The following is a 17,567-nucleotide window of genomic DNA, read 5'->3' on the forward strand; positions in this document are numbered from 1 at the left end:
AAAAAAAAAAAAGTGTAGGGAAGGTAATTAGGGAGAAAAAAATAGAGAGGTAAGACATTTGTGAGACACAGAAATGGTTTATTACCTGTTAATGATGACGTGTATAGTGTTCTCAACTCGACTGATCTGAAATGTATTTCATGTTGAGTAAATTCTCTATACAAGCTAAATGATGTATAGCAATTGATGTACAAAAAATAGTAATATAATAATAAAAGTAGAAAGAAATAAAAATTTTTAAATAACATTAAAAAAAAAAACAACAGGAATTCCACCTTTTTCCTCTGTGTATTTCCAGGTGTGTCTAGCTTGTAGCATTAATGAGAAACCCAAACATATTTTTTAACTGTAGGTAAAAGTGACTTAATTCTCCTATTACTGGTAAGTACAACTTACTAAAACAAATCCCGTATCATGACAAATGACTAAGAGTTCAAACCTACAGGCTAGGAAGGGTTTAAACTGCATTTCTGGATCACTAGGGGAAAACCTTGGAAAGCTGTTCTACACGTGGAACATTATTCTGTTACCATATAACACAGGAAGTAATGAACACAAAAGGAAGATGTTTATTCTGATATATCTTTTTCATTCCTTAAGGAAAGTTTTTAGCCTATGGCTTTGCCTAGGGTGAAACGATGTCAAATGGTTTCAAGCAAACAGAAAATGCCAACCTTTCAGGTCGGTTACTAAATCCTTTACATAGTTAGACACAGCACTACATACATATGAGTTGGTTCACTGACCAGTTGGCTGCATTTTCAGCCATTAACAAAAGCATGAAAAATGACGCGAATAAAACGAAAAATTACATCACACGATAAATACTACTTAATATTAAAATTAATGGATACTAGTGGAAGCTTCCCTGTTGTTGAATCTCAAGATGGCAACCTGACAAGATAATCATGGGGTGTCTGAGACTCCCAGAAGATTCTCTGCGTATACCTTGCTTACCAAACTAGTGTACTGCTAAGTTAAAGTGGGGAGGGCAATAATTAAGAATATGCAATTAAGAGCTAGTTATGTTGTTTCTATTTTCTATTACCCTTTTTTAAGCAAGACATTTAAACAAGTGCATGAGAGAGCGAATTCATTTTTATACTTGCTCCACTGTGGGTCACTTGCTCACTGAGGCATGTCAGAAATATTTAAATTCAGGAGCAATCCTTGGTTGACAAGAGCCTGCACTGCTGCAGGCTACAATCCTCACACAGTGCCTGGAGGGTTATTACAATTGCGGTGTCTATAGAGGACAACAAAGGAACCTTACCCCTTCCCGAAGGCACCTCATTAGCACTGTGTATGCAGCCAAGGGAACAGCCCAGAATTCTCTAGGGTTCTTTTTTTTTTCTTCCTAAAATGAAGAGGAAGGAAAGGCAGTGAGGCCAATAGCACAAAAGATATTAACACTTTTTTTTTTTTAAAAAAAAAAAAGGACACAGTTCCAAATATACAAACTATCCAATACTTCTTAATATTCTATTTAAAGTGCTACTGACTACCTGACAGTTATGACCAGATCAAGTACATACAAGGAGTTCTTCTATTTCTCACTGTATTATATATGATGTAGACAAGATTCCCTTATCAAACACTGTATCAAATAGAATTGAGAAATGACAATACGATCTGATTGATAAAGAAGCCCTTCTATTGATAATTGTAGATGATAATATAGATATCCCTATCTAAAAAGTATAACATTATCTGGAATGATGTGAAAGCACAGAACACACACTTTTTCATAATATCCCAGAATAACCCATAAGCACAGGTAAAAGCCAGAATGTTACCTAGTAAGACAATGATGTGCTAAATAAAAATAAGCAAATATGATTAGCAGGTACATTGATTTTAATGACATCGGCAATAATTTTTTTTCACAGAAGATTAACCAAATTAGTGTAATAATCACAAAAACACTCATGCATCCTACCAAATAAAATCACAAAATACCACAAAAAATAAAATCACCTTTCTGTGCATAAAGGTGGAAAAAATTTCAACTTTTTATACTTCCTATGTTTTTAATTTGCCAGAGGGCAAATGCACTCACCAGGGAGAGACAGAGAGACAAGAAGAGCAGGAGAGGTAAAAAGCACCACCCCTACAATGGGGCGTGGTCATGCTGCACTCCCTTCTCCATTTCTCTCTGCTGTCGGGATTCTGAGCACACATATATACGTGCCCAGCTTGTTTTCAAGCCACTAGAGCTGGGATTTGAACTGTGTAGTCAGTAACATGGGATTCGACTCCTAACTTAACCCCTTAGGTCATGGAGCTGATCTAAAGCTCAATCTTTTTAAAGCAGACAAAATTAGGTTCTTCTTAGAGAAAACATTTAAGTTTGTCCAAATAAAAGAATTGGTACATTATCAGTCCAAAAGCATTTCGCACCCGTGATGAATATTATGACCCATTAAAATTGTTCTGCATATGGTCATACCCTAGACAACATGATGAGGAGCTACTCCAACTCAGAATCGCTAATTGAGAACTGAATTTAACTTCTAAACACAATTCTCTTCCCTTCTAGCTCCACTTACTGAAAATGTCCACTGCAAACCTTTAACATCACCGGACTCGGTCCTGCCTCTCCTTTCCCCCGTCTATTATCTATCCTCTCTTGCAGTGACTTCGATTTCCTAATCCATCACTTAATCTCTTCTGCCAAAAACCCGACCAACTACCCATCTGTTGGAACTCCCCATCTGTTGGTCGTCCCTTTACCCTTGTTTCAGGAAACCCCAACCTTGGAAGAAGCCAGCTGCTTGTTTTCTCTAGGCCTGCATTCAGGCAGCTGGGCTGTTAGAGAAGGCAAGACCGCAAAGCGTTTGTCACCAAGCCACGTGAAAATCAGTGACTTTATATTGCACATAGTCTCGGTGTCCGATTAACAGACTGAACCTGAGGAAAATCAGCCTTGAACTTCTGTCTTCCATTTCCCTCACAATGAGTCTGACAGAACTTGCCCTTTTGTACCCTCAGAATAGATGGAGCCCAATGTTTAACTAAGGCAAGGTAACAATAACCTGGCTGAATCTTTACAGGTCCTTGGCTATGGAAATAAGGTGGGAAAAGACTCCTCCAGCCCCAACCCACATGACTGGCTGAGAAGATTTTCATGGGCTCAGCATTACAAAGCCACACCCTGCTTTTAAACCAGGGTCTAGGCGCTGTCTTGACTGACTTCATTTGCTGCCCATTAGTCACTGCTTACCCTTCGCCCCTTACAGAGCATGGGATCCAGTTATTCTGCCCTGTCATAGGCACTCAGCTATCCTCATCATTTTGTCCCAAGACAATGAATAACTTGTCCTTTACTTTTCTTTTTTTTTCTGGGGGGGGGTGGGTGGGAGAGATTTTCACCGTAGGGCGCGTGCGCTCACCAGACAGACAGACAGAGACATAGAGACAGAAAGCGAGAAATCACCCCCCAGGGGGGATGGCCACGCCATAATCCCTTCTCCTCCATTCTCCTCTCGGGATCTTGGGCACACACGCACATGCACCCGGTGTGAGTTTTAAGCCACCGGGTCCAGGACGTGAACCGCGGTCGACTACGTGGGAGTCCAGCGACATAGCCATTACGCTAACTGCTGGTTCCCTCCTTTACTTTTTAATATACCTCACATTGACTCCCCCTACGTAAGTGTTGTATCTTGGCCAGTTCTGCAGAGACAGTTACAATTCTTACCTGCTCTCTCCTAGAGTTGGCCTGACTAACTACATTCCTTTCCTTATTCACCAAGTTTTGTCCTTCTGTGGCAAATGTCGTGGACCTGTTTTCTGGTCTTCAGAATGAACATATCTGCCTGCTGCGGCAACGCAGGGTCCATTACTGGTTTATGATCAGCAACCCCAGGGGACCGTAACCGTCACTCTCCAGGCCTACTGGTTCTCTGATCAACTATCTCTCTAAAAGGTCTATTTCCAACCTGTGCCCTTCACACCACTTCACCTATTTTCCTCCTTCACAGTGTCAGTCTAAACAGGAAGGCTGATACACAGGAAGTGAAGCAAAGAAAGTTTATCCCATCTGTTGGTCGTCCCTTTACCCTTGTTTCAGGAAACCCCAACCTTGGAAGAAGCCAGCTGCTTGTTTTCTCTAGGCCTGCATTCAGGCAGCTGGGCTGTTAGAGAAGGCAAGACCGCAAAGCGTTTGTCACCAAGCCACGTGAAAATCAGTGACTTTATATTGCACATAGTCTCGGTGTCCGATTAACAGACTGAACCTGAGGAAAATCAGCCTTGAACTTCTGTCTTCCATTTCCCTCACAATGAGTCTGACAGAACTTGCCCTTTTGTACCCTCAGAATAGATGGAGCCCAATGTTTAACTAAGGCAAGGTAACAATAACCTGGCTGAATCTTTACAGGTCCTTGGCTATGGAAATAAGGTGGGAAAAGACTCCTCCAGCCCCAACCCACATGACTGGCTGAGAAGATTTTCATGGGCTCAGCATTACAAAGCCACACCCTGCTTTTAAACCAGGGTCTAGGCGCTGTCTTGACTGACTTCATTTGCTGCCCATTAGTCACTGCTTACCCTTCGCCCCTTACAGAGCATGGGATCCAGTTATTCTGCCCTGTCATAGGCACTCAGCTATCCTCATCATTTTGTCCCAAGACAATGAATAACTTGTCCTTTACTTTTCTTTTTTTTTCTGGGGGGGGGTGGGTGGGAGAGATTTTCACCGTAGGGCGCGTGCGCTCACCAGACAGACAGACAGAGACATAGAGACAGAAAGCGAGAAATCACCCCCCAGGGGGGATGGCCACGCCATAATCCCTTCTCCTCCATTCTCCTCTCGGGATCTTGGGCACACACGCACATGCACCCGGTGTGAGTTTTAAGCCACCGGGTCCAGGACGTGAACCGCGGTCGACTACGTGGGAGTCCAGCGACATAGCCATTACGCTAACTGCTGGTTCCCTCCTTTACTTTTTAATATACCTCACATTGACTCCCCCTACGTAAGTGTTGTATCTTGGCCAGTTCTGCAGAGACAGTTACAATTCTTACCTGCTCTCTCCTAGAGTTGGCCTGACTAACTACATTCCTTTCCTTATTCACCAAGTTTTGTCCTTCTGTGGCAAATGTCGTGGACCTGTTTTCTGGTCTTCAGAATGAACATATCTGCCTGCTGCGGCAACGCAGGGTCCATTACTGGTTTATGATCAGCAACCCCAGGGGACCGTAACCGTCACTCTCCAGGCCTACTGGTTCTCTGATCAACTATCTCTCTAAAAGGTCTATTTCCAACCTGTGCCCTTCACACCACTTCACCTATTTTCCTCCTTCACAGTGTCAGTCTAAACAGGAAGGCTGAAACACAGGAAGTGAAGCAAAGAAAGTTTATCTGAGACAACGCCTTAGGATGATTCACCTAGGTGACAGATTCTAGGTATCTAGAATGCGCATTCGAAATGACTACTGAAAAGGCCAGTCCTATAACAGAGGAGGGTAAAGAGAGGGGAATTACACATTGTTAAGCATTTACATTTGGGACTGACTAGCAGGTAGCATGGCAGTTTAGGTGTTGGACTCCCACATGGCCGACTGCGGTTTGAGTCCCATACCTGGTGGCTTGCTTCTCTCTCTCTCTCTCTTTCTCTCGCTCTCTCTCTCTGTCTGTAGTGAATGCATGTGCCCTACAGCAATTTTTTTTAAATCCTAATAAAATTAGAAAAATAATTCTTTAAAAAAAAATTTTACATTGTGCTCAGCCTCTGTGGCACAGCCACACCAGACTGCGGAGCAGGAAGCACGTGCTATCCACAGTTCAAATCCCCAGCCCAGTTGCAGCTAGCCTGAAAACAGGAAGGGCATGTGTTTGCACTGGCTCCTGGGGGCTGGAGGGCTGGAGGAGGTAGGGCCTAGCGTGACTGTGTCTACTCCCTGTCTCCTCCTTCCCTCCCTTCCCCTCTTCTCCTTCCCTCCCTCCCCCTCTTCTCCTTCCCTCCCTCCCCTGCTTCACACAGTATATGCCCACTCTTATCAGAAACCAAAACATAAAAGAAGGAAGAATCTACCTTGGCCCATTTAAAATAACACAGACAACTGATTGGCTACGTTCTTCTTTACAGGAGGAATTTCAGGAACACTTCTATAAAGGACGGAGGTCACACTGTAAATCGCTAGCTATTTGCAGGCCAACAGTTAGCTTGCTAGGAAGCAAGCATGCCTTCTGGGCAATAACCCTGATAGGTGTGAGGAATACCCAAGGTCTCATGCTTATGCCTCTTTGGGCTAATTTAAGAAACTTCATGTCCCACAGATTGCTCTGAACTGCTTTTCTTTCTCAACATAAATAATAGAAGTTTAGGCAAAGAACAAATACACTCTCCAGCCTCATCCCCAATACGCAAGGAAAGGTGCCTTTCACAAAATCTGGCAAACAAATTTTATCATTTTACTTGCTATAGGGCGCATGCACCCACCAGAGAGAGACCAAAAGAGAGGGTATTTTCTATTCCAAGAAAAGGGAGTAAAGACAGAATGGAGAGATCAACAAGTACTCACTAAGAAAGGTATCCACGGGGCCAGCAGGTGGCAAGAAAGAAAGAAAGAAAAGAAAAGTATTCAAGCCAGCTGGTGGTATGGTGGTCAAGGCAGCTGGATCCCACCCAGCCAACTGTGTGGTTTGAGTCCCAGACCCAGTGGCTTGAAAAACACACAAGGTTCATATGTGTGCCTGCCCCAAATCCTGAGAGAATAGGTGGGGATGGGAGCAGGGGTGAGGTGTGGGTACATTCTCATTTTCCCCTATCTCTCCCTCTCTCACTTCCTCCAACCCCAGCACGCTCGTACAAAAATAGAAAAAAAAAAAAACAAAAACTTTTTTTTCCTATACCTTTCTCTACTTCCTAATTTTCGAGGTTTGTGAATTATTTTCTCTTCAAAATATAAAATTTCATGGGGCCAGAAAGTGGCATGGTAATTAAGGGGCTGGACTCTCACATGACTCCCACATAGCTGACTGTGGTTTGGGTCCTGGACCTGAAGGCTTGCTTTCCCACTTTCTCTCTCTCTTTTTGTCTCTCTCTGGTGGGTGCATGTGCCCTATAGCAAGTAAAACAATAATAATAATAATAAATGATATTTTATTTTATATATATACATATATATGTATGTGTGTATATATGTGTGTGTGTATAGGTATACACACACACATATATATATATATAAATCACCTAAGAATAACTTCAACCAAAGATGGATATACAAAAAAAAACCTTCTGAATAAAATGAAATAAATGCAATGAAAATTTTTTCTAAAATATAAATGTATGAAAACATTTTTTTATACTTTAGAAGACTTTCATAAAGATAACAATATGCAGATTCGGTACAATTGTTCTCAAGTTTATTTGCATAACCAAAGCAGCTGTTTTAAAAAATGATGTGCAGAATTGGGCAAGCTGACTCTAAAATTTATTCTGACAGGGCCAGCTCCAAGGACTACTGATTAAATGGCTGGATCTCACAGAGCTGACCATGGTTCAAATGCTGGCCCTGGTAGCTTAGAAAACATGCTGGGTGTCTTTGTGTATCTGAAGTCCTGACAGGACAGGGAAATGTAGAAGAGATTGCAGAGGGGCCACACCTCATTAGAGGTGTTTTCTCCCACTTCCCTCTCTCTCTGGCATGCACACATACACACCCTGATAATCAAGTGATTGATTGATTGATTGCTAAATAAATAAATAAATAAAATTTATTCTAATATGTGAAGGGCCAGGAATACCAAAGATATTTACAAAAGGGAAGAATAAGAAAGAAACATTGTACAAGTTCACAATACTAATTATGAAGAAAAAAAAAAAATTTTGGTAAGAGAGAGATTTTCACTATAGGGCACAAGCATTCACTGGAAAGACAGGGAGAGACAGAAAGTAAGAAATCTACCCCATGGGGAATGGCCATATGCAATCCCATCTCTTCCATTCTCCTCTCAGGAGTTTGGACACGCACGTACATGCTCCCAGCATGAATGTCAAGCCTCCGGGTCGGGGACTTGAACCACTGTCAAATAGGTGGGAGTCCAGCAACATAACCATTACACTATCTGCTGGTCCCAAAGGAAGATTATTTAAAATAATGATGTTTTATAACAATTATGGTTGTTGCCTTAAAGTGATGATTGTCCAGAAAATCAGTTACATTTCGATTTTAAGGTTATATTACAGTTAAGCAAATTCTAGAACCAAACTTTCAAAATTTCATGAGAGATCTTATTAATTGATAACTTACCAGTACTTATTTAAAACTCTCAGAATATATCATGAAATGACTAACCACAATTTATCAACATCTACTCAACGATATTCTAAAGAAATACATTGAAGGAATATTAACTTTTACCTTCTTAAATTCAATAGCACTTCCGTCATATAACTTTAGAAATAAAAATTGAAATTCTGCCATTACAAATTCCCATAGTCATGCTTAAAGCTATATTTGTACAGTGTAGTGTTTTATTTAAACTAAAATGGAACTTTTGTACTAGAAGAACCGATGGCCCTCTCTTGCCTGAAGGAGTCAGAGAAGGCAGCCATCTAGAGGACTCAGGAGATTTCCAGTTCACTGCTTTTAAAACATGGCCTGCAAATCTCCCACACTTTAAAGGAAAAGAGGTCCCAAGAGGGAGAGAAGAAGAGAGACAGACAGAGGGTGAGAGACACAGAGAGACACTGAGAAAGTCTCTTCCACAGAGGTAAAAGTGCTCCTAAGTTCCTTAGGCATGCTCTAAGGGACAGAGTCAAAAAACTTTTACAGGGAAGGAATACTTGTCTAGCAGGATATGTCAGAATATGTCAAACGACAATAGAACTAGTCAGACAGTCTCACCTGGGTGGCTACAAGATAGATCAGCTCCCCAAGGGTTGGTAAAAGACACTGTTTTAATTTGCTGTTCCTGAAGTTTTCCCTAATTAATTCAGTTAGGAGAACAATCGCCTGAAAAGAGGAAAAAAGCATATTATTTCTGGTGTATATCCCAGTTCTTGTATGTAAAAAGCAAGAAGCTCTGCAAAATTCACATTCCGTTTTTAAGAACTAGTTCCCAAGATACTTTCAAAATATGGACCTTATAACTCTTCCAGATAGAAGTAAAAATAAATCTAGTGGGGCCGGCTGGTACCACAGTCGTAACACAATGCTTTACGATGCTGGACACACACGGGAAGGTCCCAGGTTCACGTCCTAAGGTCTTCCCACACACGCAGCGCCCCCACGGATGTCTGTGATCCCAGGTAGCTGAGGCTGGGGACGATCATAGCTTGAAGACTCCTTTGAGAGTTGGCCCCCTCCACTTTGGAAGGAAGATACAAATAAACTTTAAACACACACATATATTTAAACTTCTGTACAGGGTCCTGTGGTGAAGGCAGCTGGATCCCACATGGCTGACTACTGGTTCGAGTTCCAGCCCTCCCAGCTTAAAAAACACTCCAGGCACATGTACATGTGTGCCCAAAATCCTAGAGGTGAAGGGACTGCAGCACAGCCATGCCCAGACTGGAGGGCGCTTTCTCTCTCTCCCTCGCTATCTCCTGGGCAATGCATGGATGCTCTGGCAAATTGTAAATAAACAATAAAATTAACTCATATACATAGAGCACTTTTCAGTTTGCAAAGCATTTTTACCGTATCATCAATCCTATGAGGTGATCGCTAACTTTCTCTAAGAAATGAACAGAGACTAAGAGAGATTCCACCACTTGCTCCAAGGTCCCCAGTTCAACTGAACACCCAGATCTGAGCACAGATTTTACTATAGAGATCTCTGCCTGCTCTAGCATACTGGAGTTCAAGAAGTTCTTACATTATAGAAAACTTTTGCAATGCTTTAAAAAAAAATCATAGGATAAGACAAAGTTTCAGTATAATTCACTTGGAAACTCAGCAGCCTATTTTCTCAGAGTTAGTTACTTTCCTAGGTAGCATGCTAAGAAAATCACATACACTCCTTGCCAGAATTCATACACCAGTACGAGGTTGATCAAATCGAAGTACAACCAGGAAGTGGGATAGAAAGGTTTCAGAATAATCTATATAGGATGGCTTCATTCTGAAAAGGAAAAAAATAATGTATATAAAATAGTATAAAAGCATTACTCTAAAACTGCGCAACTCAAAGAGTGGTGCACAGCAACACCATCTCTTAGCAAGGCTTCAGTTTAAAACTGAAAGTAAGGTCGAACCCTTCAGAGCAAGTGGATACGACCACAACGCCCCAGCGTGCGCTCACATGTCTCTTTCCGTAAAGCAAAAGTACGAACAAGCTGGAAATGCACGTGGGGTATCTTCAGAGCAGTCATGCTCCATAGGAACACTTGTAGATGTGGTAATTCTTTTTAAGAATTATTTTGGGACCAGCAGATGGCATAATGGCTATGTCGTCGGACTCCCATGTAGTCCACCGCAGTTCGAGACCCGGACCCGATGGCTTAAACTCACACCGGGCACATGTGCATGTGTGCCTAAGATCCCGAGAGGAGAATGAAGAAGGGATTGCAGCGTGGCCATCCCCTCTGGGGAGTGATTTCTGGCTTTCTGTCTCTCTGTCTCGCTTCCAAGTGCACATGCCCTATAGCAAAAACATCTCCAAAAAAAAGAATTATTTTAACTTTATTTAATTAGTTTGTTTATTTATTTTAATTTGATGAGAGAGGTATGGAGTTGGGGGGGGGGTGGAGTGAGAAAGGAAGCCGCTAGGTCCAGGACTCAAACTGCAGTCAGCCACATGGGAGTCCAGTGCCTTTAACAACCATGCTATTTGCCAGCTCCAGATGTGGTATTTTTTTAAAACACCTTTTTTTTTTTTTTAAGTTTACTTACTTATTTTAAGAGAAAGATAGAACACCCTCAACAGGGCCTTAGCTGCAATACCCACCCCAACATTTCTCAATCGGCCAAAATTAAAAGCATGCATACATACATACACACACACACACACACACACACACACACACACACACACACCATATATAGGCCAATCTGGGAACCATGCCGTGGTCTTCCATATGACGTCCACCACTACAGAATATTGTGCTATCACTGTTCCACCATGGTGGGGCACAAAAAGCTTTAATGAATTATAATAATGGACATATGGTAAACTGCACATATTCAAAGTGTACAATTAAATACATATGATATACATACTTGACTGCAAAATCATCACCACAATAAAAACAGCAAATGCCCTCCATGTTTCCCCTTTTTGTAATCCCTCTGTCTCATTCCCTTTCTTTCCACTGTGCATAGCCACCAGTTCACTTTTGAATTTTCAAGAATTTATAAGAGTGGATCATATGCTGTGGATCCTTTCATTATCTGGCTTCTTACACTCGGCATAATGTATCTGACAGTTATTTATGTTGTTGCCATGTTCAATAGTTTGTTCATTTTCACTGCTGAGTAGTATTCCACTGTATGGATATACCACAGTGTGTAACTCTAATGACTTACCATTTTACCCACAGTGAATCCTCTACATGAAGTAGTTCAGAGTAAAAAGGAATTATGTAGAATTACATTGAAGTAGGTAACTTCACATTGTCTACCTTTTCCATTGACCTTTATTGATCATCCACTAGCACTAAACTGAATCATCTAAAAATTGTGAGTGTTTAACCATGTTTTTAACCTACAAAAACTGCAAATTGTTATTAGCACACTACCCTAAAAGAATACCTCTTCTTTTTTTATATACTGATGCTGTAAGAGGTTTATCAAAAGGCCCTGTAAGAGCCTCTAAACATAGGAACAATTGCATAGACTCCAGACATTTTCAAATTTAAAGCATATTCACAGTGAACTTTAAGTAAACCAACTTACAACACAATAGATGCCCATTGGATTGATACCTGACTTTTTCACTATTATCTCTCACTTACACATACTAGTTATACTTATTTATATGGTACAGGATGGTTTTTCCAAATGTATGCATTGTACAATGATCAAATCAAGACAACAAACATACCCATTATCTCCAATTTTTTTCTTTAGCTTTTGTTATAGGGTACTTGTACTTGCTAGAGACAGAGAGAGACAGAAATAGAGGGAAAGTAAGAAATCACTCCCTAGGAGTGATGGTCACGTCGCAATCCCTTTTCCTCTATTATCCTCTCAGGATTTGGGACATGTGCACACAAGTACCCAGTGTGTTTTTCAAGCCACCAGGTCCAAGACTCCAACTGCTTAGTCGACCAAGTAAGATACAACCACTTTAACCAACACACCGTCAGCTGGCCCTCCATCTTCAATATTTATCATTATTTTCTATTGTGTACATTTGAAATCCACTCTATTGTTTTTTCATTGCCAAAGGGTGTATGCACTTGCCAGAGAGACAGCAAAAGAAAGAAAGCACCCTTCAATTGGGGCTTTATCATAACACAATCCCTTCTCCTCCATTTCAGGATTTGAATCATGATCCACCATGCCAGATCTGGATTCCTTAACCACTAGGTCCCAGGGTCAGTGTTTCCTGTTTTGAAGGATACCTTGAATTGTCTGCAATTACAGTCATTCTACTGTGCTATAGTAACTTAGAGCTCATTCCATCTGCCTGCCTGATTATACATAAGTACATCTGCTAACTGATTGATCCCCATCTCTTTCAGACCCTGTCCAACTTTTGATATTCACTATTACACTCACTCTTCCTATACAACTGAATCTTTCAGCTTCTGCTAATGAGTGAGAACATATGGTATTTGTCTTGGTTTATTTGACTCATCATTTTTTCCTCCAAGTTTATCCATGTTGACTCAAATGAGTCCATTTAATCCTTTCTTAAGCTAAATAACATTCTATTTTGTGTGTATGTGTGTGTGTGTGTATGACATTTTCTTTACTCATTAGTTCATAGACGCTTCGGTTGGTTCCATATATTGTGAATAGTGATATAATAAAAATTAGAGTGCAGAAATCTCATCATCATGTTAATTCTCTCCCCTAGGGGTACCTAGTGGTACAATTACTGGATCCCAAGGTAGTTATGCTTTTAGTTATTGAGGAACCTCCATTAAAGCATTCTGAAGAAAAAGGAAATGATGCAGGAAGAAAATCTGGAATATAAGAGATCAAAAGAACATAATAGGGACCAGCAGTTACCGTAATGGCTATGTTGCTGGACTCCCACGTAGTCAACCACGGTTCGAGTCCTGGACCCGGTGGCTTAAAACTCACGCCGGGCGCGTGTGTGTGTGTGTGTGCCCAAGATCCCAAGAAGAGAATGGAGGAGAAGAGATTACGGCGTGGCCATCCCCTCTGGGGGTGATTTCTCGCTTTCTGTCTCTCTGTCTTTCTCTGTCTTTCTGGTGAGTGCATGCACCCTATAGCAAAAAAAATAAGTATGGACCCATGAAAGGGGAAGAAGCTTGGGCAGTCCTTATAGTGGTGGTTATGGATCTGGTGATGGAAGTGGTGGGTATGGTAGCTGGAGGTTCTAAAAACAGCAGAAAAGGCCGACAGTTCTTAGCAGGAGAGAAAGTGAGGAGTTGTCAGGAAAGCTGCAGATCACTTTGAGACAGTTGTCCCAAATCGAGCGCCCGTGCCCTATAGCAAAAACCCCCCCAAAAAAAATAAAAAAAAAAAAAAAAAAACCATAATAGACAAAAATATAGCTAAATACAAAATATGTTCTCACATTAAATTGTCTAAATAATGTTTGATGGCTGAAGTAAAAATTAAGATAATTTCTCTTTCTCAGAATTTTGGGCATTCATAAACACATGCCACCAGGTCCAGTACTTAAAGCACGGTCAGCTACGTGGTGGTCCAGCACCTTAACCGTCACACTGCCTGGAAGCCCCAAGATTCCTTCCTTTTGAATCTTTAGAAATAGTTTGAGAAGGGGCAGGGAGGTGGCATGATGCTGAAGTAAAAATTAAGATAATTTCTCTTTCTCAGAATTTTGGGCATTCATAAACACATGCCACCAGGTCCAGTACTTAAAGCACGGTCAGCTACGTGGTGGTCCAGCACCTTAACCGTCACACTGCCTGGAAGCCCCAAGATTCCTTCCTTTTGAATCTTTAGAAATAGTTTGAGAAGGGGCAGGGAGGTGGCATGATAGTTAAGGGCACTGAACTCTCACATGGCTGACCACAGTTTGAGTCCCAGACCTGGTGGTTTGCTTTCTCACTTCCCCTCTCTCTCTCTTTCTCTGTCTCTGTCTTTCTCTCTCTCCCTGGTCAAACTGGAAAATAATAATAATGAAGTTAAATAAAAATAATTCTTTAAAAAAATAGTTTGAAAAGAACTAGAGTTAGCTCTTCTTTAAAAGGTTTGTAGAATTCAAAAGTGAAGCCATCTGGACCTGGGCTTTTCTTAACCAGGAGATTATCTATCACTGATTCAACCTCATTACTTGTTATTGGTCTGAATCAAGCTAGGTAACTTATATGTGCCGAGAACTTCATCAGTCTCATCTAGATTTTCTAGTTTTTGGCAAATCGTCACTCATTGCATTCTCCCATGATTTTTTGTATTTTTGATATACCGATTGTAATATTACCAGTTTCATTACAAATTGTATCTATCTGGTTTCTTTCTGTTTTTCTGGATTCATCTAGGTAATGGTTTATCAATTTTATCTATCCTCTCAAAAAAAACAACTTTTCATCCTGTTGATTTTTGCACAGTCCTTTCATTTTCTATTTCATTTATTTCTGCTCTCAGCTTTACTATTTCTTTTTTAAAAAATATACTTGTTTATCTATTAGTTTGTTGCAATTTTCAAGTCACCGAGTCAACTCAAATTGCTGTGGGCCATGTGGGAATCTAGCGCCTCAACCATCATGCCATCAGCTGGCCCCTACTCTTTACTTTTTCTTTTCTTCTTTTATTTCGGGGTTTGTTGTTTCTTTTCCAGTTCGTTAAGATGTGATGTTATTTATTTGCTACCTTTCTATTTATTTCTTATGGGCATTAATGGCTATAAACTTGTCTCTTAGGACTGCTTTCTCTGTGTCCCAAAGGTTATAGGGAGAACTATGCTCAAAATCATTAGTTTCAATGAATCTTTCTATGTCAGTGTCAATTTCTTCAGTAGTTTGAAAGTAATTCAGGAGTTAGTTGTTTAATTTTCATGTTTTTGTGTATTTTTGAGGGTTCATTCTGTGGTTTATTTCCAGTTTAATTCTGTTGTGGTCAGAGAAAATATTGGGTATAGTTTATATACTTTTAAATTTAAAGAGGCATGTTTTGTGACCTATTATGTGGTCACTCTTTGAAAATGTTCCAGGGGTTGGCAGGTGGTGGTTAAGGGTACTGGACTTCCACATGGCCAACCATGGTTCAATCCCCAGATGTGGTGGCTACGTTCTCGCTCTCTCTCTCTCACATACACTCTATTCCTCTCTGGCCAAATTTAAAATAAATAAAGTTAGATAAAATAATTCTCAAAAAAAAAATAAAGAAAGGAGGGAGGGAGGGAAGGAAGGAAGGAAGGAAGGAAGGAAGGAAGGAAGGAAGGAAAGAAGGAAGGGAAGGGAAGGGAAGGGAAGGGAAGGGAAGGGAAGGGAAGGGAAGGGAAGAGAGAAAGAAAAATAAAAGAAAAAAAGAAAAGAAAATGTTCCATATGATGAAAAAAAAAGTATATTCTGTAGTTGCTGGATGAAAATGCTCTACATATGTCTGTCAGGTCCATTTGGCTTCAATTCATATCAATTAGTTCCTGTATCTCCTTGGTTTATTTGTTTAGTTGTTTGTTTTCTGTCTAGATGACCTGTTCAAGCAGTGACAGTGAGGCATTGAAGTCTCCAACAACTAGTATGCTGCAAGTTTTTCTCTCTCCTTAGATCTAGCAGTCTTTCTTTAGCATATTTGGGTGCCCTGACATTGAGTGCATAAATATTTATGATTGTCATATCTTCTTGCTGAATTAATTATTTTAGAACTATGTAGTGTTCTTCTTTGTCTCTTTTTACGCTTTTTATACTAAAGTCTATTTTATCTGATATCAATATTGTAACTCCTGCCTTTTTATAATTTTTGTTTATATATTTTTAGCAATGAAGTGTGTTTCTTGTAAGCAATATATAGAGGGTTCCACTTTTTTCATACATTGAGTAAATCTGTGTCTTTAAGTTGGAGAAAGTAGTCCATTAACATTCAATTATTATTGAATGTTATTATCAATATGTATGCACTTAGCCCTGTCATTTACTTTTTTTTTTCCTACTTGCTTTGTTTTCTCTTATTCCTGTTTCCTGTATATCTCCCTTTAGTTTTTCAGATTTAGTGTTCCCTTAAATATTTCCTGAAAGGCTGCCCTACTTTGAGTGAATTCTTTCAGCTTTTTTTTCTCTGGTAGTAATTTTATTTCTCCTTCCCACTTAAAGGATAATCTTGTGGATATAGTATTCCTGGCTGAAACTGTTTTACTTTGAGAGATTTAAATATGTCTTCCTATTTTTTACTGGCCTGCATTGTTTCAGTTGAGAAGTCCGCTGTCAGTCTAATAAGGTAAACTTTGTAAGTAACTTTGTGTTTCTCTCTTGTCATTTTCAGAAGATTGTCTTTGTCTTTGGTTTTTAGTAGTTGGGCTATGATGCCCCTTGGTGAGGATCTTCTTATATTATATCTATGTGGTGTTCTTTGTATTTCCTGGACTTGAATTTCCATATGACTCTCTAGGTTTGAATGTTTTCAACTAATATATCATGAAAGAGATTTTCTGAGCTTTTACCCATCTCTTTGCCTTCAGAAATACTCAATAGGCAAATAATTATCTGTTTAATGGTGTTTGGGATTTCCCATGGGTTGTCCTCATTTTAGTGGTTATTTTTACATCCTTCTTGGTTGCTTGGACTAAATCGAAAACTTTGTCTTCAAGATCAGAGATTCTTTCTTCTGCATGGTCTAATCTGTTGTCAATACTTTCGAGGGAGATTTCGACTTACACTCTACCTTCTTTTTTTTTTTTTGGAGAGATTTTCACTGTAGGGCGCGTGCGCTCGCCAGACAGACAGAGAGAGACATAGAGACAGAAAGCGAGAAATCACCCCCCAGGGGGGATGGTCACGCCGCAATCCCTTCTCCTCCATTCTCCTCTCGGGATCTTGGGCACGCACGCACACGCGCCCGGCGTGAGATTTAAGCCACCGGGTCCGAGACGCGAACCGCGGTCGACTACGTGGAGTCCAGCGACATAGCCATTACGCTAACTGCTGGTTCCCTGTATTGTATTCTTTAACTCTAGAAGTTCTGTTTATTTTTCAGGATGTCTATCTCCTTAGAATTTACTCCTTCAAGTCCTGGAATGACTTTCTCATGACCTAGGATTGGTCATCCTATTGCTTGCTCTTGTATTTGATTGAGTTTAGTTACAATAAAGATTCTGAATTTTTTTCATCTAAAATTTCTGTGATTTCTTGTGTTTTATCCATTATTGATGTAAAATTATTGTGTTTCTTTGGGTGGGGGTCAGTATTTCCTTTTTTAAATATTTCTTGAGGTTCTGTTGTGATTTGTAGACACTTAGTTATGAATTCAGTTCACTCAGATTTGCACAGAAGAACTTCTGTGCATTTTTTCTGAGG

General features: G+C 40.3%; 1 protein-coding gene across 2 annotated transcripts in view; it reads right to left on the bottom strand.

Moving 5' to 3' along the window:
* ULK4 (unc-51 like kinase 4) overlaps positions 1-17,567 on the bottom strand; it is a 685,490-nt gene that overhangs the window by 573,825 nt on the left and 94,098 nt on the right. For both annotated transcript variants that reach the window (XM_027774534.1, XM_006155390.3), the window contains 2 exons: positions 8,857-8,964; positions 1,274-1,357 (listed from right to left, as the gene is read on the bottom strand). In XM_027774534.1, coding sequence (XP_027630335.1) covers positions 1,274-1,357; positions 8,857-8,964 — 192 coding nt within the window. The remainder of the gene's footprint in view (positions 1-1,273; positions 1,358-8,856; positions 8,965-17,567) is intronic.

Source organism: Tupaia chinensis, unplaced genomic scaffold (genome assembly GCF_000334495.1).
Source record: "Tupaia chinensis unplaced genomic scaffold, TupChi_1.0 Scaffold000451_2, whole genome shotgun sequence".
In the NCBI taxonomy this organism is placed as follows: domain Eukaryota; kingdom Metazoa; phylum Chordata; class Mammalia; order Scandentia; family Tupaiidae; genus Tupaia; species Tupaia belangeri.